The sequence below is a fragment of the Manacus candei genome, unplaced genomic scaffold (genome assembly GCF_025592945.1).
Source record: "Manacus candei isolate 608988 ecotype Guabito, Panama unplaced genomic scaffold, ASM2559294v1 h1tg000021l, whole genome shotgun sequence".
Taxonomy (NCBI): domain Eukaryota; kingdom Metazoa; phylum Chordata; class Aves; order Passeriformes; family Pipridae; genus Manacus; species Manacus candei.
Window position 1 is genome coordinate 6,816,393 of NW_026138069.1, and position 12,996 is coordinate 6,829,388.

The 12,996-nt window shown below is 36.9% G+C and overlaps 1 protein-coding gene across 5 annotated transcripts in view; it reads right to left on the reverse strand.

Annotated features, from left to right (window-relative positions):
- Positions 1-1,991: 1,991 nt before the first annotated feature.
- Positions 1,992-12,996, reverse strand: part of UMAD1 (UBAP1-MVB12-associated (UMA) domain containing 1) — a 79,008-nt gene continuing 68,003 nt past the window's right edge. For all 5 annotated transcript variants that reach the window (XM_051786065.1, XM_051786063.1, XM_051786061.1 and 2 more), the window contains one exon: positions 1,992-4,856. In XM_051786065.1, the coding sequence (XP_051642025.1) occupies positions 4,614-4,856 (243 nt within the window). In that variant the 3' untranslated portion in view covers positions 1,992-4,613. The remainder of the gene's footprint in view (positions 4,857-12,996) is intronic.

The window sequence follows — 12,996 nt, forward strand, 5'->3', positions numbered from 1 at the left end:
AGGATTAGTCAAGGTCTATTGCAATCCCCAAAAATGTAGAAAAACTCTCCATTAATATGCTTCAGAAAACAAAGTTTAAAGCGTTTGTTTTTTAGGAGTTCTTAATGCTTAAAAATATTTATACATGGAGGAAAAAAATTCTCCACACAGAGGTCAAAGTAGTGCTTTGGATCTTACTCCTTTTTAGATCATTCAGCCAGCCCAGCAGCACATGCTGGAGAATTGGACCAGTCTTAGTCATTAGCATCAGGTAGTGTCAAGAAAAACTTCATGTACCTGTATGTAGAATCTAAAATGTGTGCTCCAGAACTAAACAGACAGCAAGATGCCATGCCTAGAAGATCAAGTTTACTTCTTACACTCTTGGCATCTGAAATTACTGAAATTATGAATTGACCGAAATCTCAGTTTCTTTCTATGGGCAGTAACGCTTCCAAGTTAACTGACTGTCAACACAACAGGAACAAGGGAGTGATTTTTCTCTCCCTCCAGTAAGCATGAATACTTACACTTCTTCTTCTGGATAGCTGTGATTCAGACAGAAGGAGAGGTAAGAAATTTTCTGTGGGAACTCATCTCTCAGAAGAAGGATGCTGAAAAGAAAGAGGTAGTTCTCTAGGAGACTCAAAGAACATAAATATCTATCTCTGGTAGAGAAAGAACATGGTCTCAGTGGAGCATACAGGCAAATCAATAATTTTGCTTAGTTTAAGGAATTTGCCATATTGATGGGAAGAAATCAGGCCTAACATACTTGCTTTCTAACTTTGCAAGCTTGTTACAGAACACCAAGCTTAATGCTGATGAAGAGTTGCAGCATAGCAGGTGGCCTGAATGAACTTGGCTACTAAACTTTTGTCTTCTACAGCACCAAACAGGAGTGTACCTTTGGAATTTTAGGAGGATACTCTGCCTCTTTCTTGCTGTACAGAAAGTCTCTGGCTTCGAAAATGAATCTGGTTAATCTGGAACTGCCCTGTCATCCGCAGAAGAGTTGCAGTTACTTACCCCTAGGAGTTGCATTTCTGGTTCCTCTCCATACTCACTAGGCTGAGCAGAGAAAACACAAAGCAAGATGAATTATTGTGTCATAAAAAAAGGGTGGTTGTGGGGATGAGGACAGTTTCTCAAGCTCAAGGTTTATGCTATTGTTCAGAACAACTTGCTCATCTTGCCCAAGAGGCTGCTGTAGTGCTTTTGTGAACATAACAGGTTCTCCAGCTAAAAATGCAAAAACCTGTGTGTTATTTTGAGATACTGTAATTGCTGTGGTGAATGTGCTCTTTGCCTTTTTCCTTTAGTTGCTTTAGGTCAAAACCTCTCCTCTGTGACCGCACAAGTGTATATTTGCTGACTGTCATATCAGGGTTTGGATCATACTTCAGAGAAAAGAGCAGAAACTGGATCTGTAATCACTGCCTGACCTGCCAGACATGGCATTGTCTGGTTCCATTGCTGCATTTGTCACTGGGGAGTTCTCTGTAGGGACCAGCTCCCACTAAGCCTCCTGTCAGGCTGTTCTGGATGCAATTATTCTTTGATTTACCTTTGAACATGTGAGCTTCACTCCCCTTTTTCTACATTTCAAATTACACTTTTCCAGAGCCTGTATTTACAACCTTTCCAGAGAAAATAATAAGAGTCTTTTTAGGTTTGACTTATTAAAAAGTTCAATAAGAAAACTATCACACAACACAGAGTACACCTTTTGCAAGGAAAATGTAGAGAATGGCAAATGAAGCTCAAATTCTCCCATGAACTAAAGTAACTCTAAATATTTAACAAAGGAGGCACAGGAACACAGCTCAATCTTTCATTATTAGTCCTAGAGTTGGCAGTCTGTTGTAATTCTGATGTTAATGACATTAGCTATTAAATTTCTTTCTGTTCTGTCAAAAAAATTTACATATATATGCATAACACAAAGCAAACAGTTCTATTCATGTTCTGATTATTATATACAGAACATACAGAAAGGAGAGCCAAGGTGGTTTACTGTTTTGATATTGATTTTATTAATAGTTTTTAATTATTTTTTTAAAATTAACTATATTCCTTCATCCGTAGTCAAAGGTTTGAATAACAACACATAGAACCATCCAGTATTTGTTGGTAGTGACAGATACACATATATTCACACATATATTCATATATGCTATGCAATAATCAGTGTATGATGTCAAACATATCCTACATAAGCAATTCACATCTTTTGTGAACAGACTCTTCGAAATCTTTAATGTTTTGAAGATTTTGTGTCATCTTCATGTTATGAGTGGACAAATAGTAGTAGTCATAAATCTTACTAATTTATAACAGTTTAAATGTATTCTTTTTCTTGTCCAAGTGGGAAGAAATTCACCTTCACTGTCTGGATGCAATAAGACTTCAATTGACTTTTAGGGGTGATCTCAGGCAAGAGAGGTGTTTGAGCCTCAGCTCTTGCTAAAGACACATTCCCAGTACCCTTGGCCATTACTAGTACCCTTGCTACTCTTACCCTTTATGGAAGATGATTAAGGGTGAAGGCCAAGTTTTAATCTACCACCCACATTTCTCCTCCTGCTGAATACAACCTCCTCCCTACTCTCCTTTGTCTCTCTTTTTCTTTTGAAGGGGTACTTGTGAGTTTAACGGAGCTCAAATCTGACAAGTTGTAATTATTTAGATAAATCATCTAACTTTAGGCAAAAAAATGAATGCAAAAAATTACATGCCAAGTCAGCTAGCAAAGAAAGAACAAGTATTGTGAGTTTGTTTGGTCTTCAACAGTGCTTTACAATTCTGCTTCTAGACTAGCTGAGCTGCATAAACATTTCAGATTCAAAACAGATAATTTGAATGGAAACATACTATTTGCAGAACGAGCCATTTTTTAACTATTAGATATAAAATAATAATTAAAATTAAAATTAGTGCTTCAGGTATGCATTAACTAGAAAATTCAGCACACAAGACAGTTCTGAACAACTTTGTAAATTAATTGTTCCTTCTAAGAGGCCTTAGTACTTCCCAGCTCCCAGCCACACTATCCCCAAAGCAGTATCAGGGACACCTCCTAAGCCATCACAAGTCACTAGCACAGCACACAGAATCCACCAGATGAAAGTGTGATATAATTTATTAGAAGGACCCCAATTTTTAAATGACACTGAAAAGATTTTCAAGAATTTTCAAGTTCCCATGAAAGCTGAATGGTCATGCCTGTAGTAAACAATACAGATGAAACCACATGATAACTCTCACACATAAAAAATAACTCACTATTTTTTAGCATCTTTTTATTGTAGTACAGCACAGATACGCTCCCTAAAACAATATCTTCAAAACATTTAAGAACATAGCTGTCAAAAATATTAAATACATACATTAAAAAAAATCTAAACCATGAATATTTAACAACCTAAGATATATTCACAATATAATTTCTTCATCATTTACAGTACTTATCTCAAATACTGTAAGAGGATGCAAGTCTGAAAATACATGTATTTTAAGCTACCACAGAGCATAGAAAATATAAGAAAATATCCACCAACATTTGGCACAATATAAATATTGCACCCCAAGAGAGAAAACCAGTGTAGTCTTTTGTGTGCCACAGATCATTCTTCATCACAAACTGTGACGTTACATCAGAGAGCTGTTGCTCGTGAAACAGCAACTCTGGTGTTAGTCAGGAAAAACATGCTCAAAGCTTGCGAGCAGGGACACAGTGGTCTGTGAGAATGCATGTTTAGGTACTTAGCAGTTTAATTTAGTTGGATAAGAAACAATGTAATGTTTTCCTGTTGTTAAACATTGCCATCTGTATCTCTGGCACACAAATTAAAAAAAGAAGGGTGTGACCATTAAAAGTACGTGTCCTGAGATTTCCTTCTTCAGGGGGCAAAGAGGTTAAAATGGAAAAGCTGATCTGTATATAAATCAGGAACACATGTGGTAATGAGAACAAACAGCAGCCAACAGGCAGGCGGGGAGGACTTCTCTAGGCAGGCACAAAATGAGACGGACAAAATACCATCTACTGGAAAAGGGAAGGAAGCAACTGATTTTCATTTTAAAATTGGTAAGTTTAACCAATTTTAACTAATTTTTAAGTTTAATCCTATTAAGTCTTCAAGATTATTTAAGGACTCATAATTAACTCTGAGTTTTAAAACTCGGTTTCACAGAAAAGTTGTCTGTCCAGTACTGCAGAGCAGCATTGCTTTAGCGTTAATATTGGTTTCTATCTGTACAAAATCAGAGCTGATCTCAACACATGTAACAGGATCTATGTGTTTGGTAACTGAGTGAAGTAACAAAACAGTGCTAGCCTTCCTCTAAAGTTATGAAATGTTTGTGTCTGCAGCCTACATATTGGAAGTAGATATCAATAACCAGTCTCTTATTCAGGCTGAAACAGTTGCTTGATTTCTTTGAGGATAAATAGAATATTTAACATATTAAGTTACAGATCATTTAAAGCTAAGAAATATATCACAGTTGTGAATAACAATCCATTTGATACACCAGTGGCAGGCCCCCAAAATATTGAGTAGATCCAAATAAGTCTTGATCTTCCCTTTAAGACTTATTCCTCGACAGAGGCAGAGAAAATAAAGAAAACATTATGGATCACAAAGCACTGAATTTTCAAGGGTAAAGTCATACCAAAATCTTGATAAATTATCATTGATGTCGTAGGTGAGCAATCGGTCAGGAACGTCACTCTGGGTGCCCTGCACTGCTAACACGTGTGGTGCTAGGGCAAAGGGTACGTCGCTCAGCAGGTCTGACATGAAAGGGCTGCTTTCCAAATTTTGACTCCTTTGATTTCCCACCTCTGCACTTGGTACAGTCAACTGCGATCTCTGAAGAGAACAGAAGAACAGACACTTAGACACAACAAATCAGGCAACTACGGCTTTGTACTTAGAACCACAATGACCTACAACAAAGGGAAACAAAACAAACAAAAAATAAATAAAAGCACATTCAGAGTTCAGTTCAGGTAGATCTAAAATAGCAGTTCTCAATACACATTGATATAATTCTTTGGCTCAGGTTGGCCTGAATTAAGGCTAAACCAACAATAGATCTTTTGGACTGATTACTGAGGTATCTCCACCTAATGTTACTCTGCATTTATGAAACCCATATGGCCGGTGGACTTTTTGTCATTATGTTCAGTCTGGTTTAGGGGAAATTACTTCATATAATTCATTTCATAACTGATGAAGCTCCATCTTCTGTTCCCCCTGTGCCTTTTCAGAAGTTGTCCAACAAAGGCATGACTTTCATGATAAAAACACTCCTATCTCAGTTATTTCAAAATATTAATGACGTTGCTTTCCAATTTGAAATAGAATTGCACAATTGGCTGTCCATTATATGGCAATGCATTGCCAAGTATGTTCTTTACAGAAAAACACAGCTGAAACTTCAAAAAAAGCCAACAGCAACCCCTGAACCAAAAAACAACAATGAAATAAAGAAACTCTGCCATACAGAAGAAGTCAACACAATTTACAGAAAATTGGAGCTGATCAGATGTTGGACCCAATAGACTTGTAAGCTTTGATACTGACCTGCCAATAGGACCGTATTATGTGTTTATCCTAAAACTTTTACCATTTCAAAAACACAGAAAAGACTGTTTACTCTGCCTCTGGAAATCAAATCCAACTTGTTTTACTATTTATAGCAATAAAATGCTAAACAAAGTCATAGCTCTCACATCAGGCACCTATAATGACATTCCTGACCAGTAACAAGCTCTGAGCAACCTGATCTAGTGAACGGAGTCCCTGCCCACAGCAGGGGGGCTGGAACTAGATGATCTTTAAGATGCCTTCCAACCCAAACCATTCTATGATTCTTTGATCTCTAGGAGTAAGATGTTTGTTATAAGAATTTATATTTTATATCAGCAAACATACAGAAATATTTAGTAATTTGTTCAAAAGTGCTTAACAAATCATGTCAGAGGCACAAACATAGAAATTAATTTCTGATTGCAGTCCTGTTTTCTTCCTTTCAACCCACCACACTAAACACACAGAAAAATCCAAAGTTTATACTGTTATTAGGGAAGGAAGAGCACCGAAAGCTTTAAACACTAATGTGGTGTTCAGCAGATCATAAGAGTTAAATGGATCTAGTTGTATGGAGATGGCTTTAACCCTAAATTATTCCATGATTTTTAGGGGAGTTGTGCTGCTCAACATCTGACCTATGCTGGAGTTGAATGTCACAGATCGTGGCTGTTACAGAGAACAGGTTGTTGCTGTTTGACAGAAGGACAGTTTGGGTGGTGGGATGGCAGTGGGTACTGTGTTTTCTAGCCTGGAGTTTGTAACACAGCTAAGCATTTAGCCAGGGAAAAGACACTCCATCTCCTTCCCAAAGGAAGGACTGGATTTGACTTGAACATAACCTGAGTACTAGTAATTCCTTACACAACCCAAGATTTCATCTAGTAGGACAGATAAACCAACGCTAAACCGTCTATTAACGTGCCAACAATGAAACAGATACTCTTGCCAATCTAAGCCTGTTCAGAGCCAGTACTTATCTTGGGTGTTGGAGGAAGCACACTCCTCCACAAGCTGGTGGGACAGAAGGGGTTAGTGGTGCTGCACACTCTGAACTCATTTGGAAGCTTTTGTTCATACTTGCAATGATTTGAAACCTAAAGCATATGATAAACTTCCCAAGATCTGTCACTATCATATCACAGGATAATAATGTAAATTTTCTGAAGGTTAAGAAGTTTATTAAAAGGAATGACTGCTACATGACTGCTACTAACCTTACTGGTTATGATCCAAGACAAAAGAGGAGCGATATTCTCTAAAGCTACTTTAATTCCAGCATGTCTGTACTACATAATTCCTACAGCTATAGTTTACAGATGTTTCTTCATGTTCTTTATTTCCCCTTGCTTTCCTTTTCTCAGTTCTCTGTTCTTAGGAGTAGCTGACAGCTCTTCATAAAGCTACATGCAACAGCAGAGGCTGGGCAGGGAAAATAGGAAAGCTAGCAGGGAAGTCAGGAAGATGGCCTGCGTAGTTCTACTACAGCTTTCAAAGCTTGGAGCGAAAAAACCATGGGCAATAGCACCATAAGTCTGTAAGTTCAGGAAAAACCCTAAAATCTCTTGTACTTTTCTAATGAGCCAAGTTATCTCCAAGATGAAGATGAGCAGGTCTTGAATTAAAAGAGATACTAGCTTCTCTAGCTGCTCATTGATAACAGGGAAGTCTTCCTTCTTGTCAGGGCCAAATAGGCTCAAGGTATGCAACATAACAAAATTCACAAATATCTTCCACTATAGACATATTCTATTGCAAAAAGCACTGCCAAACACACAGAACATTTATTTATGTTAATGATATTTATCTGAAAGAACACCCCACGACACTTCAAAGAAGTACTTAAATTTGTAGCTACTGTAAACTTAAATACTTCCCTTAATTTCTACTGTGCATGAATTAATCTGAGGGGGAGCCAGAAAGCCCCAAAGGAAAAACAGGGTTACATTGAGGAATCAATTAAACAAGATCTTCAAAGACCCTTCAGCCTCCCTCCGTTCCTGCATTCCAGGCAAACATGATCCCTCACTCACTATCCTCTCTATTCCCACCGCTCAGATGATAATCAGAAATCCCCAGAATCTAATGTTTATTTTGATTGGCAAATTATACCTGTTTATATCTTAATTGTCTCACAAGCCAGATGAACGTGATTTACAATAAGAATTAAGACTACCATGTGTTAAAACTAACTTGAAAAAGAGAAAAAAAAAATCAGAGAGAGAGCAAAGCATCTTGGATCTTCTTTTTTCTTCCAGAAACCTTACTTTGGTTAGAATAGTGCTAAAGGGGCAGCCCTAGAAGTTAAAATCCTTTCTGTACACAGCAGATACATGTATTGACAGTGACAGAGCAAGAACTAGCTTTTCTTGTTCCCAAGTCCCACTCCATATTTGAAAGCAAGACTGGAGTAAGGAAGGATGAATTATGTTAGAATTATTTTACTGTTCAAGTATCATTTTACCATACTCCATCTCTGCTTACTATCAGTGAGGTTCTTAATAGTCTACTATTTGGATACTATCATAAACAAAGCCTGAAATGGTTGAGAGCAACATTGTACAGATAAGTCAAGAACAAAGAAAAGTGTCAGGTCAGTATAACAAATTCCACAATCTGATCTTAGATCCAATGGTCTTTGGGTCTCACTTTACCCAACCCCTCATGAGAAGGTTTTGGACCCAATATGACAAGATCAGTTTACTGCATAAATGGAAAAGGCGTCAAGATTTCCTGTTTTAGTCTTACACATAAACCACTACTCTCTCTCCCATGAAAAATGCTATTTTTCATTACCTAAAAAAGTTCAAATTCACTTTTTAATTTTAACAAGTCACATTTTATATTACTTTCATTGGACTGATATCCCAACAAATTATGCAATGGGAAAAATACAAAACCTAGGGAAGATGATCTGTTAGTCCAGTATGAAAAACTCAAACCTGGGTTAACCAAAGTTAACCTGGAAAGTTAACTGAAAATAGGCTGCTGCAGACTTGTTGCATTTTCAATTTAATTCCTTGTCTATTGTGGAGCCCATCCCTTTATCTAGTACACAGTGTGTCATATGTGTTACGGCATATATTATCTATTAGGTATCTATATACAAAGAAAAGAGTTTCATTCCTGAAGAATTCAGGTTTCAAGAAGTAATTTTTCAGTTCTGCCTAGTGCAGTCATTACAGGCAGTAATGACTCTTTAGCCCTTGGCTATGCAGGGCTATTTGTGAGCACTCCTGCAGTGATATCTAGATATTGGCTTCATGTGCAAGATTCTACCAAACAAGACATATTTTTGTGCTTCCAAACCATAAAGATATTCTTTAAATGAGCTAAGACATATTTCATTTATATGCTGGAGAAGCCACATGAGTGAAAAGACCTCGATGAAGCAGGCTTTCATAGCACCTGTGGTAATGTAACAAAGAACTGGACACTTCAAGAGAGAACATCAGTCACCCCTTGGTGCTGAGGTCGCCCAAGCTGCTTCCAATGCAAACACCAGCACAAGGCAATGTGATGCAACCAAAGTCAAGGTTATGAAATGGCTTATGCTTTCACACAGGCATTCTTCAAGCATACATAGAACTGCAAGACCTAGAGAATTTGATATCCCGCATTAGTCACACTGGTTTCTACTTAAATGTCTAACTTACTTATCCAGAATACAATCCATTCAGAGCATATTATCTGGACATTAGCTAAACTAAGCACTGCCAAATGGCATGACACACAATCCTGTTATGAGAAATATTAATTGAATGGACTGAGAAGATCCACCGGTTTACGTTTCACCAAACACCAGGGAGTTAAAAGAATCAGTTAAAATTACATAAGCTATGGCAATAAAATTTAATTCAAATAAGCAAGGTGTCTTCTTCATTCCTGGTTTACAATCCCAATGAACAGGGATAAAAGAAACACAATGTAAATATATACGGTAGCTGGCCACCAGATACTAATTGCAGTCTGGCAGCAAGGGTGTTAGATGCTATTTTGAAATTAACAAAGTATAAAATTATCCTCTAAAGGAAGTTATTCCTTTTTGCTCTTTTTTAAAAAGATGTTTCTCAGCTTCCTTTAAAAAACATCTAATTTGCTGCATGTCTTTGTATTAACCATAAAGTCCGCCAAGGGTCTCGTAAAGATGAAAAAATGCATAGTTTACAATGTACTGAGAAGCTGGATTTATAGTGCTCTGAAGGAGAATCAAAGATCAGTGCTAGCATTATTATCATCCAAACCACTGAACAAGGTTTTCTATCAAAAAGTGATTAATTAAAAAAAAAAATTGTACTTTCTGTAAAAAAGGGTGGTCTTTTTACCAGAAACAAACCCATTTTTCTTTAAAAAAGAGCCTTGAGAAACAAACAGTACCTTCAGTCTTCCAGAATATTTAGTAAATATCCAGCAATATCATAATTATGACAGAGATCTGCCATGCCACTGGTGACATACAAGAATTATCCTTATTTCAGGCAATTTCATGGTATTACAGGAAATATTGTATCATAAGATATCTCAGAATTTATTTAGCATTCTGCAGTAATTTTTTGATGTATCTAGAAATGGAAATTGCCTTATGGGATTGTTCTTCCAATTGTGTTTCAGTTCATGCTTTTTAGGGTATTCAATGGACCTTCTTAGAAAATCTGTAGGAATTCCAGAGTTAGTATCTCCATTGATGACAATGATTCACTTTTCAAATAAGAATGGTAATGGCAAAGATGAACAGAGGGGAAAAGAAAAATGACTCACAAGGTTTGTATCCAAAAATTTAAGCTGAGAGAAGAGAATCACAGAATCATTTAGGTTGGAAAAGACCTCCAAGATCATTGAGTCCAACCTTTGACTGTTCACCACATTGTCAACTAGACCATGGCACTAAGTGCCACATCCAATCATTTCCTCAAAACCTCCAGGGACAGTGACTCCACTACCTCCCTGGGCCATCCATTCCAATGTCTAATCACCCCTTCCATGAAAAAATTCCTTCTGATGTCCAAGTAGGATCAATAAAACCTTGCTGGAGGTGGTGAAAGTGCATGACATGACAGATTTTAAGCGCCACAAAAAACCCCAGACCAAAACATTAGCAGTAAAACACCCCAAGACACCAATAAGTATGTGACCTACATCCTTACCAAACTGTAAGAAGGGAACAAAACCACCTTGACAAGCACAATACAGATTGCCTCTGTATTGCCTCTGAGATGGTTCAGAAAACCACATGTGAATAACGAGAGCAGATCTTCTTTTGAGGTTCATTCAAAAGTTTAGTCAGCATCTCCTCCAAAGACTCAAGAAAAAAGTTACTCCTCGCTGGGAGAGCAAAATTAGATGTAAGAAGTGCTGGAGATCTTGCAGTAGATTGTAGCTATATCCAAACACCTTCTGGTCACTTGCTTTCTTAACAGAAATGCAATGGCTGGGATTGTTATACTGGCCAAAGACTGGTGTTGTCAGGGTTTGCAATAGAGCACACCTACAGGCCGAAAGCTTCAGGCTAAGACTGAGACCTTCCAGAGGCTTTCAGAAGCAAAGAATGGTTATCAATGGCAATCAGCTTTCCCATTTACTTTGGGCTCTTGTTTCCAAGCTTCTTATGCCTCTCATTCTGTAATACAGCAGTGATTTGTCTTTCTTAAAGAGCTCCTGCTACCTGTACAAATTTATTTTATTGCTGTTCAGAGCAAAACAGAATCAGATTTTTAAATAAGCATTTAAGAATATTTTTACTGATTTGGGACATATATTTTAGACATTCTTCTTTCTCCTCTAAAACATGCTTTTCAGCTCTTTGTTAGATTAGAATGGAATCCAGGTCAGGTTAATGTCACTAAAATCTTAAAGAAAAAATTCTTAAGAAATGATGAAAAGTATTTCTGACATTCTACAGTTTTTTGTTATTACAGTAAAGCTTCTGACAGAATATCCTGGCCTGCAAAGAACAGTAGCGGAATCTTTGCTAAACCACACTTTAAGTATCAATAACGATGTATATCTGTACATCCTTACTGACATTAAAGCAATTAAAAAAGTGTAATTATAGGAACAATTCTATAATTTGAATGTAGAATAAACTTGCTGTAATTACTATGTGCTCCTTGCCCTCTCAAACAGCTATAAAACTGTTACTCTCTGCAGAGGGTAAGAACTGCAAAGTTGTCATCTGAACTCTGGATACTCTGAGTGTTCCACAGTTAAACTGTGTTAGTTAAATTATCCTAGTAAATACTAGAGATGTTTGTGAGCTTTATTTATGAACTTACAGAATGTAATTCGACCCTGAAAAGTATTCTTAAGTACCACAAAAGACTTCATATCTAATGTCTAAACCAACTATCTCATTTGTTCATCCTAGAAGAAAAACACTGGGATTTTTTTGTTAACAATTTTGTAATCTCAAGCCAGTACAAGATGAAGGTTCTATTTTTACTCAATCCCCTATAAGAACAATTTGGCATAGAAAATATTTTGGGGGGCGGGGGGGGGGCTAGTGATAAATTTAGCAAATATATTGAACTTAATATAACCAAAACTGTATAATGATATTTTTATTTCAAACTCCTACTTTTACTCCTTTATTCCTAACTCCTATTATTTATTTCATTCAATAATTGTTTGAAGACAGAGAACCAGAACATCTCAAATGTGGACATCTATAATGAGAAGCTATAAAACTGTAAACAAAAAGGGATAAGATGCAACATGAAAAAAAGACTGCAAACCTAAGAGAAAGTAGAAATAAGAAGAAAGCAGGAAAGGATTCTAAATCTTTATTAAAAATGCTAAGTCTTAATTTCTCACCATTAACTAAAGTAATTATGCTCTTATCTTTCCTTCTATCTCAACCAATTTCAGCACTTTTGAGTATGATAATTGAAAAGCTGTATCAGCATTTATGCTCTCTCAGTAACAGAGTTCCTCTTCTTGTTGCCTCCCTGTCCCTTTCTGGAGGCCCATGAGCTTTACAGGTGAATTTTGGACAACATTCCCCTCTGCAACATGAATATTGTGATAAGAACTATTTCAGAAGAAAGAAAGAGGTGTGGGTTCAGTAAGGAACAGTTTAGTTCCTCTGTTCCTTCAAAGTACTATGCAAGCTATTCATAGCAAAGATCTCATACATTATAATAAGCAACATGAACAATATTCAGCACATTGTGCTTCTGCCAGTGCCAGGAAATGGTACTAACTAGGCCAGATTTCTTTTTCTGTTTTTTCTGTAGCACGTATGCTGGAAGATTAAAAAGTTCATGAAAATTACTATAGCAAGTGAACTGCAAGCCAGAAGAATTGTAATTGAAAATGCAGGCAGCTCTAGCCATCCAGAAGTGCATTCCACACCATCAAAAATGAGAAGTGAAGGACAAGTCAATATATTGCAGAATGAACAGACAAGTCTGATAAATGC